At 33.1% G+C, this 17738-nt stretch overlaps 2 protein-coding genes across 2 annotated transcripts; both read left to right on the forward strand.

The window, feature by feature from the left end:
* The first annotated feature begins 1557 nt into the window (after nt 1-1557).
* Nucleotides 1558-8308, forward strand: LOC143597717 (exocyst complex component SEC6-like). The gene is made up of 26 exons (XM_077076138.1): nt 1558-1614; nt 1694-1845; nt 2962-3000; nt 3099-3187; nt 3290-3380; nt 3459-3548; nt 3670-3749; nt 3876-3968; nt 4102-4128; nt 4259-4366; nt 4458-4593; nt 4670-4714; nt 4802-4857; nt 4921-5029; nt 5133-5273; nt 5346-5525; nt 5609-5692; nt 5791-5877; nt 5954-5998; nt 6077-6155; nt 6240-6309; nt 6452-6539; nt 6629-6718; nt 7558-7674; nt 7752-7814; nt 7941-8308. The coding sequence occupies exons 2-26, from the start codon at nt 1717-1719 to the stop codon at nt 8073-8075; spliced, it is 2271 nt and encodes a 756-aa protein (XP_076932253.1). The 5' UTR covers nt 1558-1614; nt 1694-1716; the 3' UTR covers nt 8076-8308.
* A 2602-nt stretch (nt 8309-10910) lies between these two features.
* On the forward strand, nt 10911-16896 carry LOC143597718 (exocyst complex component SEC6-like). Its single transcript, XM_077076139.1, has 25 exons — nt 10911-11051; nt 11198-11236; nt 11304-11392; nt 11469-11559; nt 11629-11718; nt 11805-11884; nt 11995-12087; nt 12862-12888; nt 12994-13101; nt 13172-13301; nt 13378-13422; nt 14105-14160; nt 14253-14361; nt 14426-14566; nt 14653-14832; nt 14905-14988; nt 15087-15173; nt 15249-15293; nt 15387-15465; nt 15536-15605; nt 15681-15768; nt 15864-15953; nt 16401-16517; nt 16604-16666; nt 16740-16896. The coding sequence occupies exons 1-25, from the start codon at nt 10923-10925 to the stop codon at nt 16872-16874; spliced, it is 2265 nt and encodes a 754-aa protein (XP_076932254.1). The 5' UTR covers nt 10911-10922; the 3' UTR covers nt 16875-16896.
* The last annotated feature ends 842 nt before the right edge of the window (nt 16897-17738 follow it).

The raw sequence follows: 17738 nt of genomic DNA on the forward strand, positions 1-17738 counted from the left end.
CTCTCGTATCTAACTTCCTAATTATAGTTCACATAAAGAGTATAATTTGAAAATTGTATTTTCTTTTTCTCTTAACTCGGAAACACCCAAAATGTTTAATTTATTTTCTTTTTATTAAACTTCGGGAACACAGAATAATATAACACATTTTCTTTCTTCTAACTTTCTTTCCTATTGTAATTCCCATCCCTTCTCCTCCCCTCCGGTGTGTTCCAGAGTCTCATTTAATGAGGGGATGAGAAGGAAAGGAAGAGAAAATGTTAAAATATTATGTTTCAGAGATTTTTTAAGGAGCGAATGAGAAGGGAAAGAAGAGAAAATACTAGAAAATTTAAACATATATATTCATCCTCCCAAATTGGAAAGAAAGATTAGGAGAGAAAATCTTATCAATTACTAAATTAATCTCAAAACTAATTTTATTTTAGTTTACTTAATGGGTATAATAGTAAAACTATAACATTCTTTTCTTTTCCTCTCAACTCGAGAACACATGAAACATGTAAATTCCTAGATTTTCCTTTCATTCTCATTAAACTTTGAACATAAAAAAAGCTTTTCGTTTCATTTCTTTTCTCTCCTAATTTCCTTCCTCTTATTAAAGGGGTGTTTGAGATTCCTTATTTTGACTTCCTTATAACTTATAAGGATAAGTTAAAAGTTACAAATGTGTAACTTATCCATATTTTCTCTCACATAATAAGAAAATCCAAACACTTTGTTTTAAACAATCATAAGTTATAAGTTAAAAGGAGGTAAAAATAAGGAATCCCAAACACCCCCTAAATGAGAATATGGAACACAATGAGACTTGGAACCGTTCGTAAGGAGCTCCACAATCTCACGCATACTGAAACCAAAGCTAACAATACACCGAAGATAACGTATATTAGAGCATTCTCATCCCATTCCCCATCCTTATCTCTATAATTACACTAAAAAACACTAAATTTCTCTCTTCTGTTCAATTAAATAATATTTTTTATACCTTTATCATTACAGTTTTCTCTCTCCTCTACTCACAATCAATCCAACAAATATTAAAAAATAAATAGGGGCAAACAAAGTTCCCCAAATGTTTCTCCAAATTTACAGAAAATCACTATATTTTTCTCTACACCCTGTAATTTATACTCACAACCACTCAAAACCTCACTCTATAAATTTACATACTATCGTCACATAAATTTAGAGGATGGGAAGCAAAGTTATATAAATAAATACCACAAATTGAAAATGAAAAGAAAAGAAAAGGAAAACCGAGTTTAACGAGATCGAAGTCGACTCAGTCAAAACCCAACAAACAAAGACTACACCTATCTATCTATCACGTATTCTTCCATCAGTCTCCGGCACCGGTGGCCACCACCGTAAACTTTAATTAATTCCTCTTCATTCTTCAATTCAACAAAGTAAGTTCATTTTTTAATTCATTATTATTATTATTATTAAATTAACCTCCAATCATTCCAATTTAGCTCAAATCTAGGTCTTATTAACTTCTAACATCTATAATACATTTACAATTCATTACACAGGAGAGGAGAGAGATCTGATTAACTATATATCTGTTACAATTTCTTTGTGATCTAGCTACTGTCATCCACTTTACCGGTACGCTTGAGATCTCTAGTGTTTTCTTTATATTAAACCCTAGCAGTTATTATACACTGACAGGTTGAGTTTGTTCAAGTGCGTGTAGTTTCAGGTAATAAGATGATGGTTGAAGATCTAGGAATTGAAGCTAAGGAGGCTGCGGTTCGCGAGGTTGCCAAGCTCTTGCCTCTTCCTGACCTTTTGCTGTCCATTTCTTCTATCAAGGCCGATTACATTGCGCGACAACAGGTTAGTTGTTGTCTTCTGATCTTAACTCTTGTTAGCTAGCAAAAGTTGGTATCCAAGTTCCAACTGTTAGTTTTAGTCTATGCTGTTAATGCGGAAAAATAACGGATATCGGTCAAGGGCCGATACCTGAAATATCGGTTCTCTTTAAATATCAATAGCAAAATCAAATGTCAAATATAACCCCAAGTCACTAACAAAACAAATCTGTTACAAATTGCTGATTTTTTTTCTTTTATTGTTAAATGTGTAATTGCCTAATTGGTGGTTTAATTTGTTAGTGGCCGCTTAAATCCTCTAGTGAGTTTAGGGCTAGGGATAAATTTAAATCTCATCACTCATCAGATGCTATAGAGTTTAGGGCTATATTTAATGGATATGGGCTCTGGGCCAAAAAACTTAACGGGTATGGACTCGGGGTAGTAAAACTGGTCATATTTGGGCCAAAAACTTTTCAACCGATAAGCTTGGCGATAAGACCGATATACGGCCATACGGGTAGTAAAATATATCGGTAAATATCGCTGTTATTATCGGAATCGATATTTTTCTGGGTGTCCGATAACCGCTATAGCACCAAAATTGATAGCAGTTAGTGTTGTAGAACTCGCTAGGCGCTGGACGGTTGGTGGGGTGGGGACTAGCAATTGATTGGATTGGAATCGTTACATGTATATTTCAGTTATAAATACACACATTTTTATATGTAATTTTCAGTTATATACACACACACACACATACACAAAGACATATTTTTTATATATAGTTTTCTGTTACACACACACACACGTTTTTATATGTAATATACAAAGGTTGGCTGGAATTTATGGAGTCCAGAAATTGGCCTGCGCATTTGGTTTGATTAGGGGCGATTTGGTCCAACTAGACCTGACTAGGGGCTGGCCGATTATCGACTAATTTGGCTGATTAGCAGCTAAAAATTAGTCAGTCACCGGCTGTCTAGCGATTAATCACCCACTAGTCAACGACTAGTCCTGATTTTTCCAACACTGGTTTTAATTTAAAGTTTCACTAGGAATATGAAATTGAGTGCTGTTTTGTGTAGATTTCTAATTCATTGCTTAAAATTGGCGCTATGAATATGATGTTTGATTTCAGGCTAATGATGCACAGCTTAGCACCATGGTTGCTGAACAGGTAGATCTTGTTTCTGAATGTTATGATCTAAATGAAATGATGGTGATGACATGCTTTTAGTGAACTTGATTCATCAAGTTTGTGCATTTTGTTTACAGGTTGAACAGGCACAGGCTGGTTTAAAAGCACTTGCTTCGTCTGAGAAGACTGTAAATCATCTTCGTGAGAATTTTGTTAGTATTGAGAGGTACATTTGGTGACACATGAAGTCACTTTTGTATGTCTTTTTGACTCAAATAGGATATATGTAGTTGATGTACAGACTAAGCATAGTGCTTTACTTATTCAGGTTATGTCTAGAATGCCAAACGTTAATTGAAAATCATGATCAGATTAAGCTTCTTAGCAATGCACGAAATAACTTAAACACCACATTGAAGGTATGCATCTAAAATGGCTAATCATGATTATTTATTTTGTTATTGTAACAATGAAAATAAAGTTAATGCCACTATTAGGATGTAGAGGGGATGATGTCAATTTCTGTGGAAGCTGCAGCAGCACATGATTCTTTAAGTGATGATAGAGAGCTCATCAACACGTATGAGGTACGGGTGCAATGGTAAACTATTAGACTCGAATATGTAGAGGCTCGAAAGCATTAAAAAGTTGATAATATGTTTGAAACATAATATCTTGACCGTTCATCTGTTTCTCCAAAATTTTCAGAGGTTAACAGCTCTTGATGGAAAGAGGAGGTTTGCATTAGCTGCTGCAGGATCTCATAAAGAGGAGGTTGTCAGACTAAGGTCAGGATCAAATTCCCCGATTTACAATTTCTACATTTTGACGGTTTGCTAGCAAAACTTTATGTGAATGCGGATCACACTATATAAGTTTTGAGGTTGAAATTTTTACCATGGAAAATATTACAGAGAATATTTTGAAGAAGTAGATCGGACTTGGGAGACATTTGAGCAGACCATATGGTCACATATTTCCAACTTCTTTGAACTTGCTAAAGAAAGGTGTGCTAATCTACATCCGTGTTCTTCTTTCTCTTTATACTGAAAGTTTTAAATGAATATGTTCTAGTATGTCATGATTCTTAATAATTAATAACTTTTGGCTTATGAGCGTCATCATGTGTCTTAATTGCAGCCCGCAAACACTTGTACGTGCTTTAAGGTATGTTATAATTCGACAGGTCTTAATGTTATTTTGATATGGCTTATTAATTTCTTCTATAAACCTTTTTTTTTTTTAACTAAAACACTTGAGCCCTGTATGATATATATGCATTTAATTACACTTGCAGGGTTGTTGAAATGCAAGAAATTCTTGATGAACAAATTGCTGAAGAAGCAGCTGAGGCTGAAGGTGGTGGTGCAATGGCATCAATAGCAAATCCTCAGAGATCTGGCAAGTATGTAACTGCTATTAAATTAAATTTAATACATTAATTAACATAATTACGTTTTTTCTTAAATGTTATTTCATTTGATCCTTACGTGCAGAAAATCTACTGCTGCACATGCATCTTCGAAAAACCTAGCAGTCCAAAAGGCAAAACAAGGAAAAGGCTACAAAGATAAATGTTACGAGCATATTACAAAAGCTGTTGAAAAAAGATTTAGCAAACTTTTATCAGAAGTACTTCTTCAACCCAATTTTTGCAATTTTGTATCGTATATTTTTACCATATAGTTATAACATTATCTCGTGACAGCTTGTCTTTGATAACCTTAAAGGCGCAATAGAGGAGGCAAAAAAGGTATGCTCATTGAGTCATCGATTTACTTCCAGCTAAAAATGAGGATTAAACTTACCATCTCAGCATTCATTTGTATATTATTTTCAGATTGGGGAAGAGCTAGGAGATATATACGATTATGTGGCTCCTTGTTTTCCTCCAAGGTTTGTTTTGTAATTTTTCGTTTCCTCCAAGCTGTTTATTAATATGAATTATTGTTGTTGCAGATATGAAATATTCCAGCTCATGGTGAATCTGTACACAGAGAGGTTTATTCAGTGGCTAAGACTGCTGAGTGATCGTGCTAATGATATTACAAATATTGAAATATTAAAGGTATTTCTGAATGTAATTTATTATCATCATTTCACTCTTCAAATGACTTTATTATTATCGCTATTGTTATTAGTATTAATATAATTATTATTAATGAGATTAGGTAACCGGGTGGGTGGTTGAGTACCAAGAAAACCTAATTGCACTTGGAGTTGATGAGTCATTAGCTCAAGTTTGTTCAGAAAGTGGTGCAATGGATCCCCTTATGGATTCATATGTTGAGCGAATGCAAGCGACAACAAGGGTAAACTTGTAAATATTTTATCAGTTTTTGTATATTGCTACTTTATTTTGACCTTTTTATAATTGTTTTCAGAAATGGTATATGAATATTCTCGAGGCTGATAAAGTACAACAGCCAAAGTCAACAGATGACGGGAAGCTTTATACCCCAGCTGCTGTTGACTTATTTAGAATCCTCGGAGAACAAGTGCAAATTGTTAGAGAAAACAGCACAGAAGTCATGTTATACAGAATTGCTTTGTCTATCATTCAGGTATATACAAAGAACAACCTTTTTTAATAAAAAAAATATGTTGCTGTACTATTTAATGCAATATGTTTCGTAATTTATTTTAGGTAATGATTGATTTTCAAGAGGCTGAAAGAAAGAGACTTGAAGGACCTGCTTCTGAAATTGGTTTGGAACCGATATGTGCCATGGTTTGTAGTCTTCCGTCAGTTCCGTGTTTAGTTATACTTTATGATTTATATAAAGTTAAACACATGTCTCAATATACTCTAATCTTTCATTATGACAGATTAATAATAATCTGCGTTGTTATGATCTTGCTATGGAACTAGCTTCTAGCACTATTGAAGCCCTTACAGAAAATTACGCTGAGCAGGTTATTTTTTATGTAAAAATCAAGTTATTCTATTTTCTGATTATGGTCAAACTTACAAACTTGATTTTTGCGACAGGTTAATTTTGAAGACACATGTAAAGGCTTTCTGGAGGTTGCAAAGGTAAACTATTACTACTATGTTAGCCATGTACAGAACTTCTAATATATTTTCTGTATTAACATTTTTTAAATGATTTAGGAAGCCGTGCTTCAAACTGTCAATGTCATATTTGATGATCCCGGAGTGCAAGAATTACTGGTCAAACTTTATCAAAAAGGTAAACTTTTTTAATTATCGTTATCAATTTACTTTTCTTTTCTTTTCTTTTTAATGGAATTATGATATTTTATTGCGTATGCAGAATGGAGTGAAGGACAGGTTACCGAATACCTAGTGGCAACATTTGGTGACTATTTTACTGATGTAAAGATGTAAGATTTTAACTTTTAACATCACTAAAATATAAAATATTAATCATATATTTCTCTCGTTTTGTTGGTCATGCGCTTTTAGTTGGGGAATAAAGTTGTCTTTCTTAATTCTGTTTTTAAATCATGATTTAATTATTGTCAGGTATATTGAAGAAAGATCATTTAGGCGATTTGTTGAATCTTGCCTCGAACAAACGGTCATTGTTTATGTTGACCATCTTCTGTCTCAGGTTTCTATATGTCAAAACTCACTTGCAACTACTTTTAAGTATATTCTCTCTAGGATGCAAATAAATGTCAAAAATATTTTTTATTGTAGAAAAATTACATCAAGGAGGAAACGATTGAACGGATGAGACTTGATGAAGAAGTTCTTATGGATTTCTTCAGGGAATACATAAGTGTTAATGTAAGTTACTTATCCTAATTCACAATGACGGGGTGGAAATTTCGATCCATTTACATATAAATGAGAGTATGAGGACCATTTACCATAAATGGGTAAGATAAAATGATTAACTAAAAGGGGAATGGGCCAAATGGGCCCAAAGATTATCTTTCGGGCCAGGTTGAAAGTCACCCAAAGATAAGCTGACGTGTACAACCTTCTAAATCTTATTATTTGAAGATTCAAATTATTATTTTTTTAATCATAGTCAGCACATTTTTTATTAATTAAAAATTGACATAAAAGTGTTTATGGGTTGTCTTTATCTGGCCCTTTTGGACCTGTTACCTAGGGGCGTAAATGACCCAAGCCGCTCGTGAACTACTTGAGATCGGCTTGCTGAAAGATCAAAATGAGGTGAGTTTAAACGGGCTCGAAATAAATTTGTTGAATAAACGAGCCTGAGCCCAAGCTTCACTTATTGAGATCGAGTGCGAGCCTAAACGACCCGAGCTTAAATGCGCTTGAAATAAGTTTGTTTAATTAACGAGCCCGAGCCAAGCTTCACTTTTCGAGCTTGAGCTGGCTTGCGAGCCTAAGCGAGCTTGTTATTTATATAATTTTTGTCTAATACGTTAAATATATAATTCTGTACTAGTTATTATTGTATAAAAATTATGATAACTATAGTTAAAGAATACATATTCTTTTTTATATAAAAGTTATAATTAAAAAATATGTAAAGATAATCATAAATTTATATAAATTAACTAATATGTAATAAACGAGCGGCGCCTGAACTGAGCTCCTGCATCTCTTTGTTACTTCTATATCTGAAACTTATGATTTGGTACATGTAGAAAGTTGAAAACAGACTGAGGATATTAGTTGACTTGAGAGAGCTTGCATCGGCAGAGAGCCCTGATACTTTCACTCTTGTTTACACACACATCCTTGAACATCAACCCGATTGCCCAGTAAGTATAGTTATATTTGCTAATTTATCTGTGTGATTTAAGCCAGCTAATTTTAGCCATTTTCGTGATGATTGCAGCCTGTTGTTGTTGAGAAACTTGTTGGACTGCGTGAAGGAATACCCCGTAAAGATGCAAAGGAGGTATGTATTATGTATATCGCCGAATTTTGATTGCATATAACAGTAAAAGTTTCAACTTCTGTGCGTTTAATGTTAAACTTAAAACTATTGACTTAACAAACGCATTTATTGTCGTCCCAAATTCAGGTTGTACAAGAATGCAAGGAAATATATGAGAGTTCACTCATCGATGGGAACCCTCCGAGGGCGGGTTTTGTCTTCTCCAAATTGAAGTCGCTCAACACCTCAAAAATCACTAATATTTTGCGAAAGCTGCATTAATTAAACATTAAATTGTGTGCAATTTCCGGTATGTATTCTTGCTTTAATTTTCTTTGTAAAAATATTGCTGTCTGTATGTTGTTTTCGTAATTAGTTGAGATTGTATTTTAAAGCGATATAGAATATATGTTTACTAGAATTTTGCAGCAGCTTAAGTATATAATTTGGATAATCATGATTTGACTCTTTATTCGTGATTTAATTACAGTGATTTCATCTTTTTTTTTTTGAGTAATCATATTCAACTTTTGTATGGCGCGTCAGGCCTGGACGTGCTGGGTTAATGGTTAAGAACGGGTTTTTACAAAATAGGTCAAAACAAGTCATTTTAAAAGATATCGATCTTATTGGCATTTTCATCTGGATCAAGAAAGAACCAAAATGGTTGAGATTACAGCAATGGAACTTTGTTTAGTTTGTCTAAAGCCAACTGAAACTTCACATGAAGTCCACTGGAACTAGAATCTTGTCCTAAAACTTCAAATTACTCTAAAAATCTAAATATTTTATTATTGCTTCTATTAATTGTTCGTATTTTTAAAAATTTGAATTTGTTCAATAAAAATGTGTATGTTATGTACTTGAAAAAAATTGAACTAATGTTTTCATATGTATTTTTAAACTTTTAACTATTGTAGGTTCTATGTTACTATATATAAAGATGCTATAAGTGACATGACCAATTGTTTATACAATAGTCACCAAACATGCCACCATTGCCATTAGATTTGGTACCACGAGAACCATATGACCATTTGTGAGCGTTCTAAAACCACAATAAAAATGGTTGTCTTTTCAAGTCATCTTTTTGTTTTGAATAATTCTTTTCTTTCTCTCCTTATAGATGATTTATATATCTGATGTTGAAATAATAACTAGTTTGTATACTATATTCAAAATGATTTTAACTTTTAATGAAATGGACAATTGGACATACAGTGAAATAGAAGAATTAATACTTTCTTCTTTTCAATGGATTAAATAGATAGATTGATATATGAGTTGGGTTCAGGTTCAGGTTCAGGTTCAGGTTCATCAAATTTAACAAGTCAAACCAAACCCATTGATCCGTTTCAGCTTCGTCAGTGTAATAATATGTAAAAATAGAAAACTATTTAGCTTCGATGCATATGCCAAGCCGACCCAGGTCCTAAAACGCATTTGGTTCACAAAATTTGTTGAAAATGGAGTATGAATTTCAAGACTAACATGTTTGGTTGATAATTGAACTGGAATAGAAATAAAATGAATTAACATCGAATTCCTTCCATGTTTCTTTTACATTATAAACAAATTCAACCAAAAATTGAAATCTCTAATACCCTCCTCGTGTCAACCCCACAGTCACTGCCGCTACCACAAATGTTACTTCCAAAGAACCACCACCACTAGTGGTGAGGCAATGAGGTATTCCAATCTCTTGATTAGAGGTGCATAAAAAACCCGAACCCGTAACTGGACCCCAAAAACTACCTGGAACCGGTTCTTGTACCCGAACCCGACCCTACCCGTAAGGTACAGATAGAGTATGCATTTAAGTACCAAAACCCGTACCCGATTAATACCCGGTAATACCTGAAAACCGGTTCCATACCCGGAACAAGGTTTTTTCAATACCCAAAAACCGGGTTTTTCAAATACTCGATCTATACCCGAAATTATCTGAAAAATACCCCCTAAAAGGTGCAAACCCTTAAAAAAATCCAATACATACCCAGAAAAAATCCCCCAAAAAACCCGAAAATAGGGTTTTTATAATACCCGAAAATAAGGTATTTAAATTCCCGGTTTTAGAACACCTCGTTCTATGCATCAGGGTATGATTTTTAAATACAATACTCGACCCAAACCTGATTCGGGTATTGCATACCAGGTCATACTCGAATCCGGTTCCATAACCGGAACCGGGTATTTGAAAAACCTGATTTGTGCACCTTACCCTTGATAATTGTTTTTGTCATTAAAAATGCATCACAAATCTTAATTACTTTGATGAATATACTATTAAAACTCGTTAAAGCATCCACAACAAGCTCATTTTCCCTATATTTGAATCTATATGACAATGGGTGAACCAGGAGGACACAAACCTCGTTATTGTGGAGTAAAGTTCTTAGGTGTGAAGACCTTGTCTACAAACCCGCATAGGACAGGTGATGTGGCACTCCCTCTCATATAGACACATACATAATTTTTTTCATATATACACACATTTAATAATTTTTTTAATGTGGTTTGTTGTTGTGAAAAAATTCCTGTTTTTAAGAAAAGTTTAAAATATAATATGACAATGACATGACGGTTTGTGCAGATATGTTGTTGTAGATGTTTTTATTAACATTCATTACGGTTATGATTATAATTCTCGATTTATGCGTGTCATGCTAATCTTGTTAGTATCCTTCCAATATTTTGATTGAATATCGGAAAAAAATACGAAAAATACATAAGACATTAGAAGATTAAAATATATTTGTGTTTAAAAAAACACACTCACTCACTCCGAAAATAAAATATGCTGAAAATAGAAGTGAAGACGAAAGAAAAGAAAAGGAGTGGAAAAGCAAGTTTTGCGTGATCAATAAACACGTCGTCGTCGTCATGCATTCCGTCTGTAACCTCTGCAATTTTATTATTATGATCCTTCAATTTCTGCTCTTATTATTTGATTCATATTCATTAACGAGATGATATGATATGATGACCTATAAAACCTATTCATAATTCATGACAAATAAATTTCTTCACACGCTTTTGTTCCATTAACTAACAGAACGAACGAAGATATTTGTTGAACTGAGTTTTGTTTGTTGAGGCGTCCGTTTATAATTAATAATTTCAGGCAAGATGATGGTCGAAGACCTAGGAATCGAAGCTAAGGAGTCCGCAGTTCGCGAGGTTGCAAAACTCTTACCGCTTCGTGAGCTTTTTCTGTCCATTTCTTCGATGAAGGCGGATTACATTGCACGGCAACAGGTTTATCTTCAATTCTCTCTTGTATAACCTTTCAATATTAATACCTGTTAATTTCTGTTTTCATTAGGAATATATCAACTTCTTTTGTTCTGTTACATAATGATATTATATTATTATATAATACGTTGCGCCTTTCATTGTTTCAGGCTAACGATGCACAACTTAGCACCATGGTTGCTGAACAGGTAAATCTTTTGAACGTTTATGCTTTTAGTGAACTTGATTTATCATGTTTATGCATATTATTTACAGGTTGAGCAAGCACAAGCTGGTCTAAAAGCACTTGCTGCCTCTGAGAAAGCTGTACATCATCTCCGTGGGAACTTTATTAGTACCGAGAGGTAAATTTTATGACACACAGCTTTTTTGTGTCCATTTGTCGACTTTAAGATTAATTATAGTGTTTTACTTATTCAGGCTATGTAAAGAATGTCAAACGTTAATAGAGAATCATGATCAGGTTAAGCTTCTTAGCAATGCACGAAATAACTTAAACACCACATTGAGAGTATGCATCTAAAGTTTTTGCATCTTTTAATCCCTGTAACAATAGCAATAATATTAATGTCACTGTTAGGATGTTGAGGGCATGATGTCAATTTCTGTGGAGGCTGCTGCAGCAAAAGATTCTTTAAGTGATGAAAAAGAGCTCATCAACACGTATGAGGTATGGGTGCAATGTTACATTAAAAGTTAATCTTATGCTTGAACCATGATATCTTGACCGTTCATCTGTTTTTACATAATTTTCAGAGGTTAACAGCTCTTGATGGAAAGAGGAGGTTCGCATTAGCTACTGCAGGATCTCATAAAGAGGAGGCTGGTAGATTAAAGTCAGGATCAAATTCTCTGATTTGAAATTTTAATTTTTACATTCTGTTGGCTTGTAAAAACTTCTTTATAAGTTTTTGGGTTGACATTTTTACTTTGGGAAATAATACAGTGAATATTTTGAAGAAGTAGATCGGACATGGGATACATTTGAGCAGAAGTTATGGTCACATATTTCCAACTTTTTTGAACTTGCTAAAGAAAGGTATGTTAATTTACATTTGTACCCTTCAATATCTAGGTGTTTTAATATCTACCATGCTATCTGATTTCATAATATCTAGATTTGAAGTTATAAATGGATATGTTCTTCGTAGGCCTGTAAACGAACCGAACGGACAGGAATAATGCATGCTCATGTTTGTTTGTTTAACTTTAACCGCACAAACGATCAAACATGAACAGTTCAACGAACGAGGTTTTCCTGTTCGTGTTCATTTATGTTCGTGTATCAACAGCATAAATGAATGGTTCACGAACGTAAACAAACACAAAAGAATATAAAAAAACATAACTGAATATAGATGAAAACAAACATAATTGAACGAAATGCAATTAAAAGTAAACGTGAACATCAACCTGTCAGGCCTTAAACATTAAATAAACTAGACTAAACTGTAATGGGTGGAATTTTAATTTCATAAAACTAGACTAATTTGTAATGGAGCTGTAATATTTTAACGAATATGTAAATAAACATAAACTCACGAACATAAAAGAACAAACATGCATGAATAAACGAACGCAAACTAACTTAAATAAGCGAATGTTCACAAACGTAAATGAATGAACGATACATGTGTTCATGTTCCTTCACTCCACTAAATGAGCAAGAATATAGTTCGTGTTCGTTCGTTTATTAAATAAACGGACATCTGATCGAATGGTTCATGAATTGTTCGCTAAATATTTGGTTTGCTTACAGACTTAGTTCTTAGTATGCATGCTTCTTAATTTGGAACTATTTTCTTAATTGCAGCCCACAAACACTTGTACGTGCTTTAAGGTATGTTTTTATTCAACAATCTTAATGTTATCTTCATACAGTTTATTGATTCTTCTAGAAACCTTTTTCTCTGACACTAGAACACTTAATATACTACACTTGCAGGGTTGTTGAAATGCAAGAAATTCTTGATGAGCAAGTTGCTGAAGAAGCCGCTGAGGCTGAAGGTGATGCTGCAATGGCATCAGTAGGAAATCCTCAGAGAGGTGCCAAGTAAGTATTATTTTTATTAAATTAAATTTACGCGTTAATTTAACCTAGTTATACTTTTTTATAAATGCAGGACTATTGCAATTGCATCTTCTAAAAGCTTTGCATTGCAAAAGGCAAAACAGGGAAAAGGCTACAAAGATAAATGTTATGAGCAGTTAACAAAAGCTGTTGAAAATAATTTTAGCAAACTTTTATCGGAGGTACTTCTTCAACCTATATATACAAATTTGTATCGTATTTTTTTAACATATAATTTCAACAATATCCTTGTGACAGGATGCCTTTGAAAACCTTAAAGGCGCAATAGATGAAGCAAAAAAGGTATGCTCATCAATTATATTACAGTTAAAAATAAGGATCAAGTTATCAGCTGAGTAGGACTGTAAACGAATGGAACGAACATGGACAGGGCTTCTTCATTTAACTCTAAACGAACAAACAACCGAACACAAACAATTAAACAAACGGGGTTTTCTTGTTCATGTTCGTTCGCTAAGAAAAAGAGCATGTTCGCATTCGTTTTTGTTTATGTTTGTTTGTTAACTTAATAATATAAACGAACGGTTCACGAATGCTAACGAACGGACTAACTGTACATAGATGAACAAATATAACCGAGGAACATCAATTAAAAGTAAACGTTAACATCAATTTGTGGGCCTTAAAAGATAATAAAACTAGACTGAATTGTAATATGTAATATCTAATCTCATAAAACAAGCCTAAATTGTAATAGGCCCAAAAAAATTAAATGAATATATAAACAAAAGAACTTAAAAACGTAAATTGACTAACGTAAACGAACAGAAGTTCATGAACATAAATATACGAAAGAGACACGTGTTCATGTTTGTTCGTTTAACCAAATGTACAAAAATATTGTTCATGTGCGTTCTTTTTGTTAAATAATTGAACATAAATGAACTTTCCGTCAAACGGTATACTGAATGTTCAGTTCGTTTACAGGCCTACATCTTAGCATTTATTTGTAAATTATTTTCAGATTGGGGAAGAGTTGGGAGCTATATACGATCATGTTGCTCCTTGTTTTCCTCCAAGGTTTGTTTTTTAATTTCTTTTTTTTTCTTTGTTATCTGATTTTAGTCTTTATGTTTTTAGCTATTTTGTAATTTGAATTATTGTTCTTGCAGATATGAAATATTCCAGCTTATGGTGAATTTATACACAGAGAGGTTTATTCAGTGGCTAAGGCTGCTGAGTGATCGTGCTAATGATATTACAAATATTGAAATCTTAAAGGTATTTTTGCATTTAATTTCTTATCATTGTTCTTATTATTAAACTATTATTATATTAAATTTAGGTAACCGGGTGGGTGAATGAGTACCAAGATAGCTTAATTCAACTTGGAGTTGATGAGTCATTAGCTCAAGTTTGTTCAGAAAGTGGTGCAATGGATCCGGTAATGGATTCATACGTTGAAAGAATGCAGTCAACAACAAGGGTAAACTTGTAAATATGTTATCATCAATTCTTTCTTCATATTGTGTTACTGATAGTCTTTTGACTTTTTTATTTTAACTGTTTCAGAAATGGTATCTGAATATTCTCGAGGCCGATAAAGTCCAACCGCCAAAGTTAACCGATGAAGGGAAACTTTATACTCCAGCTGCTGTTGACTTATTTAGAATCCTTGGAGAACAAGTACAAATTGTTACAGAAAATAGCACAGAAATCATGTTATACAGAATTGCTTTATGCATCAATCAGGTATATATATACAAAATAAAACAATGTGTGTATATAAGATATTAATGCTATATGCTAAATAATTTATTTCAGGTAATGATTGATTTCCAAGAAGCTGTAAAAAAGAGTCTGGAAGAACCTGCTTCTGATATTGGTTTAGAACCATTATGTGCAATGGTTTGCTGCTTTCTGTGTTTATATATAATTATTTATATAAAATATAGATTAGATTAAACACGTGTTAGAGTCCACTCTAATTTTTGTTACAATGACAGATTAATAATAATTTGCGCTGTTATGATCTTGCAATGGAGCTTGGTTCTAGCACGATTGAAGCCCTTTCAGAATATTACGCAGATCAGGTTATTTTTTACATGAAAAGCCAAAACTATTCTATTCTGTGATCATGGTCAAACTAGTTTGACTTTTTGCAACAGGTTGATTTTGATGACACTTGTAAAGGCTTTCTGGAGGTTGCAAAGGTAAGTTATATTATTATTACGATTATAGTATTAAGTTAGCCTTGTGTAGAATTTTTAATATATATATTCATTAATTTTTTCTTATTGATATAGGAAGCTGTACATCTAACTGTCCTTTTCATATTTGATGACCCCGGGACACAGGAATTGGTGGTCAAACTTTATCATAAAGGTAATTTTTTTCTTTTTATCTTCGTCAATTTACCTTTTTATCGAATTATGGATTTTTACTGTGCATGCAGAGTGGAGTGAAGGACAGATTACTGAATCACTAGTGGAAACATTTGATGATTATTTCAAGGATATTAAGATGTAAGTTTCAAGCTATAACAATAGTATGTATTTTTGTAGGCCATGTGTTTTTAATCACGACATCATAATTTTCAGGTTTATTGAAGATAGATCATATAAGCGATTTGTTGATTCTTGTCTGGAACAAACAGTCATTTCTTATGTTGACCATCTTTTATCTCAGGTTTTTATATAATCTATCTTAAATTTTTTTTTGTCTACTTTTAGAGTTATTTTCTCTAGGATGTAAATAAAAGTAAATATTACCTTTTATTGTAGAAAAATTACATCAAAGAGGAAACGATCGAACGGATGAAACTTGATGAAAAGGTTCTTGTGGATTTCTTCACGAAACACACAAGCACTAAAGTAAGTTACCCTAAAACATAATAATCTGAATTACTGAGGTGGCAATTTGACATGTTTACTTATGACTGAGACATTTTTGTTGAACTTTTTTATTTTTCAACTCACTAGGCATGTAAACAAACTGAACAGTAAGTGAACCGTTGGACAGGATGTTTGTTTATTTAATAACGGACTTGAACAAAAATTTTTGTTCATTTAGATAAGCGAACGAACATGGACACATGTCACGTTAGTTTATTTATGTTCATGTACGTTCGTTTGCGTTCATTCCTCTAAATTCGTTTGTTTACGTTTATTTAAGTTTGTTCGTTTCCATTGAATTTTTAAGGCTCATTACAGTTGAATCTAGTTTTAACAGCTTTTTTAGGCCCAACACATTGTTGTTCACATTTACTTTTAAGTGTGTGTGGAATGACTAGAATACTCTTTATGGTTTGGTGTGTGCAGAATGTTGAAAACAGACTGAGGATATTAATTGATTTGAGAGAGCTTGCCTCAGCCGAGAGCCCAGATACTTTCACTCTTGTTTATACAAATATTCTTGAACATCAACCCGACTGTCCAGTAAGTATAGTTCGATTATGTTTAATTTGGTAACTTATTCGTGAATTTAAATAGCTAATTTAAATCACTTTTAATGATGAATACAGCCTGAAGTTGTCGAGAAGATTGTTGGACTGCGTGAAGGAATTCCACGTAAAGATGCAAAGGAGGTATGCAATATGTTATGTTTGTTAACCTTAAATTCTGTCTTAACGAACACGTTTATTGTTGTCACAAAACCAGGTTGTACGCGAATGCAAGGAAATATATGAGAGTTCTCTCATAGATGGATATCCCGCGAGGAATGGTTTTGTGTTTTCCAAATTGAAGTCGCTCAACACATCAAAAATCACTAATATTTTCCGAAAGCTTCATTAGTTTCGTTAAGTTGGTGCTATATTCTGTGATTTATGATTTCACGTATGTATTTATGCTTAAATTAGGTGATACCATATTTTGAAACGATACAGAATATATGTTTTATTGTGTTTTTTCTTACAAACCCATAATTCATTTGAACAAAAGGATCGGTAAGAGAGTATCCGAGCAGATCCGGGTCATCTCCTACAACTTGGGCTGCAAGCTATATAGGGACCACCTACACATAAATCTTTTTAAAAAAGGTGTATTTTAGAAATAAAATTAGGTTAATGGGGTGGTAAAAAAAAGGAAAAAGGTTAATCCGCTATCCTCAATGGCGGTTTAGGAGAAAATGGAATATGTGATCCGCCATTCTGAAAAGCGGCTTACCTGACAACTCCTAATCCGCCATTCCCAATAGCGGATTAAGAGTACACCCAACCCATTTAACTCGTTAACCGGCGTTAGTTTTAACAAACCAAGTTAACCCAGTTAGTTTTTTAACAAACCAAACTAACCCCTTATCCTAATTATTATAACTTACATTAAATTTTGAATAGTTTTATAAAAGTAATGTTTTATAGTATCAGCCCATAAGAATCAAAACTTTGTTTTTAGTCGGATTGGGTTTGCTATCCAAAAGGGGGTTGCGGCGCAGCTTGTTGCCCGCTTACCTGCCACGTCATTGTAAATCGTTTGGATGTTTCTATGAAATATAAAAGTAAATTGAAATGTAAAGTACATGTTTTATAAAAGTAGTAATAACATTAAAAATATAAAATAAAATAAAATTAAAACAATAATAGTATTAAAAGCGTGAAACATGGAATAAATACACTGAAAAGCACTACTAATATTAAAAACATAAAACAAATAGAAACT

The sequence above is a fragment of the Bidens hawaiensis genome, unplaced genomic scaffold (genome assembly GCF_021521415.1).
Source record: "Bidens hawaiensis isolate Kalapana, Puna unplaced genomic scaffold, B.hawaiensis_p1.1 tig00048939_1, whole genome shotgun sequence".
In the NCBI taxonomy this organism is placed as follows: domain Eukaryota; kingdom Viridiplantae; phylum Streptophyta; class Magnoliopsida; order Asterales; family Asteraceae; genus Bidens; species Bidens hawaiensis.

What these genes read in the sequence shown, in the direction of transcription:
- LOC143597717 (XM_077076138.1), top strand. Translation starts at nt 1,717, where the DNA reads ATGATGGTTGAAGATCTAGGAATTGAAGCTAAGGAGGCTGCGGTTCGC. An exon ending in TATTTTACTGATGTAAAGAT is followed by an intron (nt 6,310 to 6,451) that starts GTAAGATTTTAA and finishes AATTATTGTCAG; the next exon opens with GTATATTGAAGAAAGATCAT. An exon ending in GGGAATACATAAGTGTTAAT is followed by an intron (nt 6,719 to 7,557) that starts GTAAGTTACTTA and finishes TGGTACATGTAG; the next exon opens with AAAGTTGAAAACAGACTGAG.
- LOC143597718 (XM_077076139.1), top strand. Translation starts at nt 10,923, where the DNA reads ATGATGGTCGAAGACCTAGGAATCGAAGCTAAGGAGTCCGCAGTTCGC. An exon ending in TTAGCAAACTTTTATCGGAG is followed by an intron (nt 13,302 to 13,377) that starts GTACTTCTTCAA and finishes TCCTTGTGACAG; the next exon opens with GATGCCTTTGAAAACCTTAA. An exon ending in GCTCCTTGTTTTCCTCCAAG is followed by an intron (nt 14,161 to 14,252) that starts GTTTGTTTTTTA and finishes TTGTTCTTGCAG; the next exon opens with ATATGAAATATTCCAGCTTA.